Raw genomic sequence first — 14,420 nt, forward strand, 5'->3', positions numbered from 1 at the left:
CTCCTCCCCTCAGTCCCTCCTCCCCTCAGTCCCTCCCCCCCAGTCCCTCCTCCCCCAGTCCCTCCTCCCTCTCCCCTCCTCCCCCTCTCCCCTCCTCCCCCCAGTACCTCTTATGGACGGTAACATGGTCGGCGTAGGGAACCAGTCTGTTCGTGATGGTGTCAGCGAAGACTGACGGAGTGACATGATTGGCTGGAGCTTCCATCAGGTAACGGGCCAAGTTCTGACCTTCTCCGTACAACACGCCCTTCTCCCAGCCAGACACACAGCCACTGGACACACACACACAGGTTAGAGAGACTCAGTGGACGTCCGTGTGTGTGTGTCAGCGTGTGTGTGTGTGTGTTAGAGGTGAGTGTGTTAGAGGTGAGTGTGTGTGTGTGTGTGTTAGAGGTGAGTGAGTGTGTTAGAGGTGAGTGTGTGTGTGTGTGTGTGTTAGAGGTGAGTGTGTGTGTGTGTGTGTGTGTGTGTGTGTGTGTGTGTGTGTGTGTGTGTGTGTGTGTGTGTGTGTGTGTGTGTGTGTGTGTGTGTGTGTGTGTGTGTGTGTGTGTGTTCACCTGCCGTGCAGCTTTGTGGTGACTCTGGTCTTCTTCTTGGTTTTCAGGTCATCGTAAGTAAACAGCCCCAGAACAGCGCCCTCTGCTGCAGACTGGCTGTCATTACACCCATCCACCTCTATATGGGTCACCGAATGGTCCTGGAGGACCCTGCAGCTTCCTGCCAGACAGACTGGCTGTCATTACACCCATCCACCTCTATATGGGTCAACGAATGGTCCTGGAGGACCCTGCAGCTTCCTGCCAGACAGACTGGCTGTCATTACACCCATCCACCTCTATATGGGTCAACGAATGGTCCTGGAGGACCCTGCAGCTTCCTGCCAGACAGACTGGCTGTCATTACACCCATCCACCTCTATATGGGTCAACGAATGGTCCTGGAGGACCCTGCAGCTTCCTGCCAGACAGACTGGCTGTCATTACACCCATCCACCTCTATATGGGTCAACGAATGGTCCTGGAGGACCCTGCAGCTTCCTGCCAGACAGACTGGCTGTCATTACACCCATCCACCTCTATATGGGTCAACGAATGGTCCTGGAGGACCCTGCAGCTTCCTGCCAGACAGACTGGCTGTCATTACACCCATCCACCTCTATATGGGTCAACGAATGGTCCTGGAGGACCCTGCAGCTTCCTGCCAGACAGACTGGCTGTCATTACACCCATCCACCTCTATATGGGTCAACGAATGGTCCTGGAGGACCCTGCAGCTTCCTGCCAGACAGACTGGCTGTCATTACACCCATCCACCTCTATATGGGTCAACGAATGGCTCCTGGAGGACCCTGCAGCTTCCTGCCAGACAGACTGGCTGTCATTACACCCATCCACCTCTATATGGGTCAACGAATGGTCCTGGAGGACCCTGCAGCTTCCTGCCAGACAGACTGGCTGTCATTACACCCATCCACCTCTATATGGGTCAACGAATGGTCCTGGAGGACCCTGCAGCTTCCTGCCAGACAGACTGGCTGTCATTACACCCATCCACCTCTATATGGGTCAACGAATGGTCCTGGAGGACCCTGCAGCTTCCTGCCAGACAGACTGGCTGTCATTACACCCATCCACCTCTATATGGGTCAACGAATGGTCCTGGAGGACCCTGCAGCTTCCTGCCAGACAGACTGGCTGTCATTACACCCATCCACCTCTATATGGGTCAACGAATGGTCCTGGAGGACCCTGCAGCTTCCTGCCAGACAGACTGGCTGTCATTACACCCATCCACCTCTATATGGGTCAACGAATGGTCCTGGAGGACCCTGCAGCTTCCTGCCAGACAGACTGGCTGTCATTACACCCATCCACCTCTATATGGGTCAACGAATGGTCCTGGAGGACCCTGCAGCTTCCTGCCAGACTGACTGGCTGTCATTACACCCATATTTCTGTCCATCATTGATTACCAATCAAATCTACTGATCAATTTCAACAAACAAATATCTTTGTTGCTCTAAGAGTTGGTGGAATCTGATTCTATATGAGTTACAACTTTATTAGCTTCTAAAAAATGTGCTTCTCCACCAAGTATAAACTCTGGGCTGTGAAGACAGACACAATCGAGACATCTTGGTTGATTTATAAAATGTGGAGCAGGTTGTGTAGAGCACTGAGAACAAATACGACGTCGTTTTGACATGTAATTTTAAGGCTGGAAAAATGTGATACAGTGAAAAGGGGGTGTAGAGACGATCACTAGGCACTGTACCGTCACACACACACACACACACACCTCTAACAGACACACACAGTTCCACACACCCCTCTAACAGACACACACAGTTCCACACACACCTCTAACACACACACACACACACCTGCTATAGCAGTCCTGATGTTCTCCTTACAGGTGTCCCAGTACTCTGTTCCACACACACCCAGAGAGGTCCTCCCTAGACCCACTACTGCTATGCATGGGAAGTCCTGTACACACACACACACACACACACACACACACACACACACACACACACACACACACACACACACACACACACACACACACACACACACACACACACACACACACACACACGTTAAAATGCAAATCAATTTATAACATTTCTGACATGTGTTTTTCTGGATTTTTGTTGTTGTTATTCTGTCTCTCACTGTTCAAATAAACACCATTAAAATTATAGACTGATCATTTCTTTGTCAGTGGGCAAACGTACAAAATCAGCAGGGGATCAAATACTTTATTCCCTCACTGTGTGTGTATATATATATATATATATATATTACCTCATGAAGACAGTAGAATATTCTGGTAATATAGTTAATATATATATATTTTACCTCATGAAGTCCGTAGAATATTCTGGTATTATAGTTAATATATATTTTACCTCATGAAGACAGTAGAATATTCTGGTAATATAGTTAATATATATATATTTTACCTCGTGAAGACAGTAGAATATTCTGGTATTATAGTTAATATATATTTTACCTCGTGAAGACAGTAGAATATTCTGGTAATATAGTTAATATATATTTTACCTCATGAAGACAGTAGAATATTCTGGTATTATAGTTAATATATATTTTACCTCGTGAAGACAGTAGAATATTCTGGTAATATAGTTAATATATATATATTTTACCTCGTGAAGACAGTAGAATATTCTGGTAATATAGTTAATATATATTTTACCTCATGAAGACAGTAGAATATTCTGGTAATATAGTTAATATATATATATTTTACCTCATGAAGTCCGTAGAATATTCTGCTCTTCCCTTTCTTCAGACCTGGTCCTGATCTGAGGAGTTACCAAGGAGAACATTATCACACCAGTCAACACACAAACACACTCTTACAGATAGGATGTGTGTGACTGTGTGTGACTGTGTGTGACTGTGTGTGTGACTGTGTGTGTGACTGTGTGTGTGACTGTGTGTGTGACTGTGTGTGACTGTGTGTGTGACTGTGTGTGACTGTGTGTGTGACTGTGTGTGACTGTGTGTGAGTGAGTGAGTGAGTGAGTGAGTGAGTGAGTGAGTGAGTGAGTGGGTGGGTGGGTGGGTGGGTGGGTGAGTGAGTGAGTGAGTGAGTGAGTGAGTGAGTGAGTGAGTGAGTGAGTGAGTGAGTGAGTGAGTGAGTGAGTGAGTGAGTGAGTGAGTGAGTGAGTGAGTGAGTGAGTGTGTGTGAAGTGGACTCACATCTTGAGCAGCTCAGTCAGTCGTCCAGACAGAAGTCTGTCGACACCAGCTGCTGTTTCTGTCAGATGGAGAGAGTCGTCCTCCTTCTCTCTCTCGTACACGCCGAGCACCAGACCCTGTGTGGACACAACCAGTCAACACCTACAGTCACCACAACCAGTCAACACAACCAGTCACCACAACCAGTCAACACACCTAGTCAACACAACCAGTCAACACACCCAGTCAACACACCTAGTCAACCAGTCAACACACCCAGTCAACACACCCAGTCAACCAGTCAACACAACCAGTCAACACAACCAGTCAACACAACCAGTCACCACAACCAGTCAACACACACAATAATATAATGTAATGGGTGCGTCAGGGGGGACTAGGTAGCTTGTTATCCTTTATTAAACTATAACTCAGTGTGTAATGGGTCGTCAGGGGGGACTAGGTAGCTTGTTATCCTTTATTAAACTATAACTCAGTGTGTAATGGGTCGTCAGGGGGGACTAGGTAGCTTGTTATCCTTTATTAAACTATAACTCAGTGTGTAATGGGTGGTCAGGGGGACTAGGTAGCTTGTTATCCTTTATTAAACTATAACTCAGTGTGTAATGGGTCGTCAGGGGGGACTAGGTAGCTTGTTATCCTTTATTAAACTATAACTCAGTGTGTAATGGGTCGTCAGGGGGGACTAGGTAGCTTGTTATCCTTTATTAAACTATAACTCAGTGTGTAATGGGTCGTCAGGGGGACTAGGTAGCTTGTTATCCTTTATTAAACTATAACTCAGTGTGTAATGGGTCGTCAGGGGGACTAGGTAGCTTGTTATCCTTTATTAAACTATAACTCAGTGTGTAATGGGTCGTCAGGGGGACTAGGTAGCTTGTTATCCTTTATTAAACTATAACTCAGTGTGTAATGGGTCGTCAGGGGGGACTAGGTAGCTTGTTATCCTTTATTAAACTATAACTCAGTGTGTAATGGGTGGTCAGGGGGACTAGGTAGCTTGTTATCCTTTATTAAACTATAACTCAGTGTGTAATGGGTCGTCAGGGGGGACTAGGTAGCTTGTTATCCTTTATTAAACTATAACTCAGTGTGTAATGGGTCGTCAGGGGGGACTAGGTAGCTTGTTATCCTTTATTAAACTATAACTCAGTGTGTAATGGGTCGTCAGGGGGGACTAGGTAGCTTGTTATCCTTTATTAAACTATAACTCAGTGTGTAATGGGTGGTCAGGGGGGACTAGGTAGCTTGTTATCCTTTATTAAACTATAACTCAGTGTGTAATGGGTGGTCAGGGGGGACTAGGTAGCTTGTTATCCTTTATTAAACTATAACTCAGTGTGTAATGGGTGGTCAGGGGGACTAGGTAGCTTGTTATCCTTTATTAAACTATAACTCAGTGTGTAATGGGTGGTCAGGGGGGACTAGGTAGCTTGTTATCCTTTATTAAACTATAACTCAGTGTGTAATGGGTGGTCAGGGGGACTAGGTAGCTTGTTATCCTTTATTAAACTATAACTCAGTGTGTAATGGGTGGTCAGGGGGGACTAGGTAGCTTGTTATCCTTTATTAAACTATAACTCAGTGTGTAATGGGTCGTCAGGGGGGACTAGGTAGCTTGTTATCCTTTATTAAACTATAACTCAGTGTGTAATGGGTCGTCAGGGGGGACTAGGTAGCTTGTTATCCTTTATTAAACTATAACTCAGTGTGTAATGGGTCGTCAGGGGGGACTAGGTAGCTTGTTATCCTTTATTAAACTATAACTCAGTGTGTAATGGGTCGTCAGGGGGGACTAGGTAGCTTGTTATCCTTTATTAAACTATAACTCAGTGTGTAATGGGTCGTCAGGGGGGACTAGGTAGCTTGTTATCCTTTATTAAACTATAACTCAGTGTGTAATGGGTCGTCAGGGGGGACTAGGTAGCTTGTTATCCTTTATTAAACTATAACTCAGTGTGTAATGGGTGGTCAGGGGGGACTAGGTAGCTTGTTATCCTTTATTAAACTATAACTCAGTGTGTAATGGGTCGTCAGGGGGGACTAGGTAGCTTGTTATCCTTTATTAAACTATAACTCAGTGTGTAATGGGTGGTCAGGGGGGACTAGGTAGCTTGTTATCCTTTATTAAACTATAACTCAGTGTGTAATGGGTCGTCAGGGGGACTAGGTAGCTTGTTATCCTTTATTAAACTATAACTCAGTGTGTAATGGGTGGTCAGGGGGGACTAGGTAGCTTGTTATCCTTTATTAAACTATAACTCAGTGTGTAATGGGTCGTCAGGGGGGACTAGGTAGCTTGTTATCCTTTATTAAACTATAACTCAGTGTGTAATGGGTGGTCAGGGGGACTAGGTAGCTTGTTATCCTTTATTAAACTATAACTCAGTGTGTAATGGGTCGTCGGGGGGGACTAGGTAGCTTGTTATCCTTTATTAAACTATAACTCAGTGTGTAATGGGTCGTCAGGGGGGACTAGGTAGCTTGTTATCCTTTATTAAACTATAACTCAGTGTGTAATGGGTCGTCAGGGGGGACTAGGTAGCTTGTTATCCTTTATTAAACTATAACTCAGTGTGTAATGGGTGGTCAGGGGGGACTAGGTAGCTTGTTATCCTTTATTAAACTATAACTCAGTGTGTAATGGGTCGTCAGGGGGGACTAGGTAGCTTGTTATCCTTTATTAAACTATAACTCAGTGTGTAATGGGTGGTCAGGGGGGACTAGGTAGCTTGTTATCCTTTATTAAACTATAACTCAGTGTGTAATGGGTGGTCAGGGGGGACTAGGTAGCTTGTTATCCTTTATTAAACTATAACTCAGTGTGTAATGGGTGGTCAGGGGGGACTAGGTAGCTTGTTATCCTTTATTAAACTATAACTCAGTGTGTAATGGGTGGTCAGGGGGGACTAGGTAGCTTGTTATCCTTTATTAAACTATAACTCAGTGTGTAATGGGTCGTCAGGGGGACTAGGTAGCTTGTTATCCTTTATTAAACTATAACTCAGTGTGTAATGGGTGGTCAGGGGGACTAGGTAGCTTGTTATCCTTTATTAAACTATAACTCAGTGTGTAATGGGTCGTCAGGGGGGACTAGGTAGCTTGTTATCCTTTATTAAACTATAACTCAGTGTGTAATGGGTCGTCAGGGGGGACTAGGTAGCTTGTTATCCTTTATTAAACTATAACTCAGTGTGTAATGGGTCGTCAGGGGGACTAGGTAGCTTGTTATCCTTTATTAAACTATAACTCAGTGTGTAATGGGTCGTCAGGGGGACTAGGTAGCTTGTTATCCTTTATTAAACTATAACTCAGTGTGTAATGGGTCGTCAGGGGGGACTAGGTAGCTTGTTATCCTTTATTAAACTATAACTCAGTGTGTAATGGGTCGTCAGGGGGGACTAGGTAGCTTGTTATCCTTTATTAAACTATAACTCAGTGTGTAATGGGTGGTCAGGGGGGACTAGGTAGCTTGTTATCCTTTATTAAACTATAACTCAGTGTGTAATGGGTGGTCAGGGGGGACTAGGTAGCTTGTTATCCTTTATTAAACTATAACTCAGTGTGTAATGGGTGGTCAGGGGGACTAGGTAGCTTGTTATCCTTTATTAAACTATAACTCAGTGTGTAATGGGTGGTCAGGGGGGACTAGGTAGCTTGTTATCCTTTATTAAACTATAACTCAGTGTGTAATGGGTGGTCAGGGGGACTAGGTAGCTTGTTATCCTTTATTAAACTATAACTCAGTGTGTAATGGGTCGTCAGGGGGGACTAGGTAGCTTGTTATCCTTTATTAAACTATAACTCAGTGTGTAATGGGTCGTCAGGGGGGACTAGGTAGCTTGTTATCCTTTATTAAACTATAACTCAGTGTGTAATGGGTCGTCAGGGGGGACTAGGTAGCTTGTTATCCTTTATTAAACTATAACTCAGTGTGTAATGGGTCGTCAGGGGGGACTAGGTAGCTTGTTATCCTTTATTAAACTATAACTCAGTGTGTAATGGGTCGTCAGGGGGGACTAGGTAGCTTGTTATCCTTTATTAAACTATAACTCAGTGTGTAATGGGTCGTCAGGGGGGACTAGGTAGCTTGTTATCCTTTATTAAACTATAACTCAGTGTGTAATGGGTCGTCAGGGGGGACTAGGTAGCTTGTTATCCTTTATTAAACTATAACTCAGTGTGTAATGGGTCGTCAGGGGGACTAGGTAGCTTGTTATCCTTTATTAAACTATAACTCAGTGTGTAATGGGTGGTCAGGGGGGACTAGGTAGCTTGTTATCCTTTATTAAACTATAACTCAGTGTGTAATGGGTGGTCAGGGGGGACTAGGTAGCTTGTTATCCTTTATTAAACTATAACTCAGTGTGTAATGGGTGGTCAGGGGGACTAGGTAGCTTGTTATCCTTTATTAAACTATAACTCAGTGTGTAATGGGTGGTCAGGGGGGACTAGGTAGCTTGTTATCCTTTATTAAACTATAACTCAGTGTGTAATGGGTGGTCAGGGGGGACTAGGTAGCTTGTTATCCTTTATTAAACTATAACTCAGTGTGTAATGGGTGGTCAGGGGGGACTAGGTAGCTTGTTATCCTTTATTAAACTATAACTCAGTGTGTAATGGGTGGTCAGGGGGGACTAGGTAGCTTGTTATCCTTTATTAAACTATAACTCAGTGTGTAATGGGTCGTCAGGGGGGACTAGGTAGCTTGTTATCCTTTATTAAACTATAACTCAGTGTGTAATGGGTCGTCAGGGGGGACTAGGTAGCTTGTTATCCTTTATTAAACTATAACTCAGTGTGTAATGGGTCGTCAGGGGGGACTAGGTAGCTTGTTATCCTTTATTAAACTATAACTCAGTGTGTAATGGGTGGTCAGGGGGGACTAGGTAGCTTGTTATCCTTTATTAAACTATAACTCAGTGTGTAATGGGTGGTCAGGGGGGACTAGGTAGCTTGTTATCCTTTATTAAACTATAACTCAGTGTGTAATGGGTGGTCAGGGGGGACTAGGTAGCTTGTTATCCTTTATTAAACTATAACTCAGTGTGTAATGGGTCGTCAGGGGGACTAGGTAGCTTGTTATCCTTTATTAAACTATAACTCAGTGTGTAATGGGTCGTCAGGGGGACTAGGTAGCTTGTTATCCTTTATTAAACTATAACTCAGTGTGTAATGGGTGCGTCAGGGGGGACTAGGTAGCTTGTTATCCTTTATTAAACTATAACTCAGTGTGTAATGGGTCGTCAGGGGGGACTAGGTAGCTTGTTATCCTTTATTAAACTATAACTCAGTGTGTAATGGGTCGTCAGGGGGGACTAGGTAGCTTGTTATCCTTTATTAAACTATAACTCAGTGTGTAATGGGTCGTCAGGGGGGACTAGGTAGCTTGTTATCCTTTATTAAACTATAACTCAGTGTGTAATGGGTCGTCAGGGGGGACTAGGTAGCTTGTTATCCTTTATTAAACTATAACTCAGTGTGTAATGGGTCGTCAGGGGGGACTAGGTAGCTTGTTATCCTTTATTAAACTATAACTCAGTGTGTAATGGGTCGTCAGGGGGGACTAGGTAGCTTGTTATCCTTTATTAAACTATAACTCAGTGTGTAATGGGTCGTCAGGGGGGACTAGGTAGCTTGTTATCCTTTATTAAACTATAACTCAGTGTGTAATGGGTCGTCAGGGGGGACTAGGTAGCTTGTTATCCTTTATTAAACTATAACTCAGTGTGTAATGGGTCGTCAGGGGGGACTAGGTAGCTTGTTATCCTTTATTAAACTATAACTCAGTGTGTAATGGGTCGTCAGGGGGGACTAGGTAGCTTGTTATCCTTTATTAAACTATAACTCAGTGTGTAATGGGTCGTCAGGGGGGACTAGGTAGCTTGTTATCCTTTATTAAACTATAACTCAGTGTGTAATGGGTCGTCAGGGGGGACTAGGTAGCTTGTTATCCTTTATTAAACTATAACTCAGTGTGTAATGGGTGGTCAGGGGGGACTAGGTAGCTTGTTATCCTTTATTAAACTATAACTCAGTGTGTAATGGGTGGTCAGGGGGGACTAGGTAGCTTGTTATCCTTTATTAAACTATAACTCAGTGTGTAATGGGTGGTCAGGGGGGACTAGGTAGCTTGTTATCCTTTATTAAACTATAACTCAGTGTGTAATGGGTGGTCAGGGGGGACTAGGTAGCTTGTTATCCTTTATTAAACTATAACTCAGTGTGTAATGGGTCGTCAGGGGGGACTAGGTAGCTTGTTATCCTTTATTAAACTATAACTCAGTGTGTAATGGGTCGTCAGGGGGGACTAGGTAGCTTGTTATCCTTTATTAAACTATAACTCAGTGTGTAATGGGTCGTCAGGGGGGACTAGGTAGCTTGTTATCCTTTATTAAACTATAACTCAGTGTGTAATGGGTGGTCAGGGGGGACTAGGTAGCTTGTTATCCTTTATTAAACTATAACTCAGTGTGTAATGGGTCGTCAGGGGGGACTAGGTAGCTTGTTATCCTTTATTAAACTATAACTCAGTGTGTAATGGGTCGTCAGGGGGGACTAGGTAGCTTGTTATCCTTTATTAAACTATAACTCAGTGTGTAATGGGTCGTCAGGGGGGACTAGGTAGCTTGTTATCCTTTATTAAACTATAACTCAGTGTGTAATGGGTCGTCAGGGGGGACTAGGTAGCTTGTTATCCTTTATTAAACTATAACTCAGTGTGTAATGGGTGGTCAGGGGGGACTAGGTAGCTTGTTATCCTTTATTAAACTATAACTCAGTGTGTAATGGGTCGTCAGGGGGGACTAGGTAGCTTGTTATCCTTTATTAAACTATAACTCAGTGTGTAATGGGTCGTCAGGGGGGACTAGGTAGCTTGTTATCCTTTATTAAACTATAACTCAGTGTGTAATGGGTCGTCAGGGGGGACTAGGTAGCTTGTTATCCTTTATTAAACTATAACTCAGTGTGTAATGGGTGGTCAGGGGGGACTAGGTAGCTTGTTATCCTTTATTAAACTATAACTCAGTGTGTAATGGGTCGTCAGGGGGGACTAGGTAGCTTGTTATCCTTTATTAAACTATAACTCAGTGTGTAATGGGTGGTCAGGGGGGACTAGGTAGCTTGTTATCCTTTATTAAACTATAACTCAGTGTGTAATGGGTCGTCAGGGGGGACTAGGTAGCTTGTTATCCTTTATTAAACTATAACTCAGTGTGTAATGGGTCGTCAGGGGGGACTAGGTAGCTTGTTATCCTTTATTAAACTATAACTCAGTGTGTAATGGGTGGTCAGGGGGGACTAGGTAGCTTGTTATCCTTTATTAAACTATAACTCAGTGTGTAATGGGTCGTCAGGGGGGACTAGGTAGCTTGTTATCCTTTATTAAACTATAACTCAGTGTGTAATGGGTCGTCAGGGGGGACTAGGTAGCTTGTTATCCTTTATTAAACTATAACTCAGTGTGTAATGGGTCGTCAGGGGGACTAGGTAGCTTGTTATCCTTTATTAAACTATAACTCAGTGTGTAATGGGTGGTCAGGGGGGACTAGGTAGCTTGTTATCCTTTATTAAACTATAACTCAGTGTGTAATGGGTGGTCAGGGGGACTAGGTAGCTTGTTATCCTTTATTAAACTATAACTCAGTGTGTAATGGGTCGTCAGGGGGGACTAGGTAGCTTGTTATCCTTTATTAAACTATAACTCAGTGTGTAATGGGTGGTCAGGGGGGACTAGGTAGCTTGTTATCCTTTATTAAACTATAACTCAGTGTGTAATGGGTGGTCAGGGGGACTAGGTAGCTTGTTATCCTTTATTAAACTATAACTCAGTGTGTAATGGGTGGTCAGGGGGGACTAGGTAGCTTGTTATCCTTTATTAAACTATAACTCAGTGTGTAATGGGTGGTCAGGGGGGACTAGGTAGCTTGTTATCCTTTATTAAACTATAACTCAGTGTGTAATGGGTCGTCAGGGGGGACTAGGTAGCTTGTTATCCTTTATTAAACTATAACTCAGTGTGTAATGGGTGGTCAGGGGGGACTAGGTAGCTTGTTATCCTTTATTAAACTATAACTCAGTGTGTAATGGGTGGTCAGGGGGGACTAGGTAGCTTGTTATCCTTTATTAAACTATAACTCAGTGTGTAATGGGTCGTCAGGGGGGACTAGGTAGCTTGTTATCCTTTATTAAACTATAACTCAGTGTGTAATGGGTCGTCAGGGGGGACTAGGTAGCTTGTTATCCTTTATTAAACTATAACTCAGTGTGTAATGGGTCGTCAGGGGGACTAGGTAGCTTGTTATCCTTTATTAAACTATAACTCAGTGTGTAATGGGTGGTCAGGGGGGACTAGGTAGCTTGTTATCCTTTATTAAACTATAACTCAGTGTGTAATGGGTGGTCAGGGGGGACTAGGTAGCTTGTTATCCTTTATTAAACTATAACTCAGTGTGTAATGGGTGGTCAGGGGGGACTAGGTAGCTTGTTATCCTTTATTAAACTATAACTCAGTGTGTAATGGGTCGTCAGGGGGGACTAGGTAGCTTGTTATCCTTTATTAAACTATAACTCAGTGTGTAATGGGTCGTCAGGGGGACTAGGTAGCTTGTTATCCTTTATTAAACTATAACTCAGTGTGTAATGGGTCGTCAGGGGGGACTAGGTAGCTTGTTATCCTTTATTAAACTATAACTCAGTGTGTAATGGGTGGTCAGGGGGACTAGGTAGCTTGTTATCCTTTATTAAACTATAACTCAGTGTGTAATGGGTGGTCAGGGGGGACTAGGTAGCTTGTTATCCTTTATTAAACTATAACTCAGTGTGTAATGGGTGGTCAGGGGGGACTAGGTAGCTTGTTATCCTTTATTAAACTATAACTCAGTGTGTAATGGGTCGTCAGGGGGACTAGGTAGCTTGTTATCCTTTATTAAACTATAACTCAGTGTGTAATGGGTCGTCAGGGGGGACTAGGTAGCTTGTTATCCTTTATTAAACTATAACTCAGTGTGTAATGGGTGGTCAGGGGGACTAGGTAGCTTGTTATCCTTTATTAAACTATAACTCAGTGTGTAATGGGTCGTCAGGGGGGACTAGGTAGCTTGTTATCCTTTATTAAACTATAACTCAGTGTGTAATGGGTCGTCAGGGGGGACTAGGTAGCTTGTTATCCTTTATTAAACTATAACTCAGTGTGTAATGGGTCGTCAGGGGGGACTAGGTAGCTTGTTATCCTTTATTAAACTATAACTCAGTGTGTAATGGGTGGTCAGGGGGGACTAGGTAGCTTGTTATCCTTTATTAAACTATAACTCAGTGTGTAATGGGTCGTCAGGGGGGACTAGGTAGCTTGTTATCCTTTATTAAACTATAACTCAGTGTGTAATGGGTCGTCAGGGGGGACTAGGTAGCTTGTTATCCTTTATTAAACTATAACTCAGTGTGTAATGGGTCGTCAGGGGGGACTAGGTAGCTTGTTATCCTTTATTAAACTATAACTCAGTGTGTAATGGGTCGTCAGGGGGGACTAGGTAGCTTGTTATCCTTTATTAAACTATAACTCAGTGTGTAATGGGTCGTCAGGGGGACTAGGTAGCTTGTTATCCTTTATTAAACTATAACTCAGTGTGTAATGGGTCGTCAGGGGGGACTAGGTAGCTTGTTATCCTTTATTAAACTATAACTCAGTGTGTAATGGGTCGTCAGGGGGACTAGGTAGCTTGTTATCCTTTATTAAACTATAACTCAGTGTGTAATGGGTGGTCAGGGGGGACTAGGTAGCTTGTTATCCTTTATTAAACTATAACTCAGTGTGTAATGGGTCGTCAGGGGGACTAGGTAGCTTGTTATCCTTTATTAAACTATAACTCAGTGTGTAATGGGTCGTCAGGGGGACTAGGTAGCTTGTTATCCTTTATTAAACTATAACTCAGTGTGTAATGGGTCGTCAGGGGGGACTAGGTAGCTTGTTATCCTTTATTAAACTATAACTCAGTGTGTAATGGGTCGTCAGGGGGGACTAGGTAGCTTGTTATCCATTATTAAACTATAACTCAGTGTGTAATGGGTCGTCAGGGGGGACTAGGTAGCTTGTTATCCAGTCCTTTATTAAAACGTACCTTTCTGTCGTTCCGGTTGTTTTGTGACACAGAGAAGTACCGACACCGGGGTCTCATCGTTCCCCACAACACCGCTCGACTTATTAACAACCGCATCTTGTCTGGGTTTTAATATTTCCGTGTCTCTCTCTCGGGAGGGGGAAATGAGATTGATCAGAGTAATACTATAGTTAGTTTATTATTAACACGTTGGGAAAGGTTGCCTTCCGAACTTAACACTGTCGCATGAACTGTGACGTCGATAGTAAGCGACTCCAGCTGGCTGGTTTTTCTTCTTTGAATTTTTCCAGTTTTATAATAATTGAAGTCTTGTCGCCACCTACCGACGGGGGTTTGCGAAACAATATCAAATTAATCTCTTCAGAAACCAAACTACTAAACATTATGGATTCTTATTAATAAACAAGTTTTATTAACTTAACTTTCATATATATATATATATAGATAGATAGATAGATAGATAGATAGATAGATAGATAGATAGATAGATAGATAGATAGATAGATAGATAGATAGATAGATAGATAGATAGATAGATAGATAGATAGATAGATAGATAGATAGATAGATA

General features: G+C 43.2%; 1 protein-coding gene across 1 annotated transcript in view; it reads right to left on the minus strand.

Annotated features, from left to right (window-relative positions):
* Positions 1-14,107, minus strand: part of LOC106594829 (cytosol aminopeptidase) — a 36,989-nt gene extending 22,882 nt beyond the window's left edge. Inside the window, exons 1-6 of the mRNA XM_045712390.1 lie at positions 13,850-14,107; positions 3,732-3,847; positions 3,277-3,331; positions 2,384-2,489; positions 558-717; positions 108-272 (exon numbers count right to left, since the gene is read on the minus strand). Of these exons, the coding sequence (XP_045568346.1) occupies positions 108-272; positions 558-717; positions 2,384-2,489; positions 3,277-3,331; positions 3,732-3,847; positions 13,850-13,945 (698 nt within the window). The 5' untranslated portion in view covers positions 13,946-14,107. The remainder of the gene's footprint in view (positions 1-107; positions 273-557; positions 718-2,383; positions 2,490-3,276; positions 3,332-3,731; positions 3,848-13,849) is intronic.
* Positions 14,108-14,420: the final 313 nt, after the last annotated feature.

This window comes from Salmo salar, unplaced genomic scaffold (genome assembly GCF_905237065.1).
Source record: "Salmo salar unplaced genomic scaffold, Ssal_v3.1, whole genome shotgun sequence".
NCBI lineage: Eukaryota > Metazoa > Chordata > Actinopteri > Salmoniformes > Salmonidae > Salmo > Salmo salar.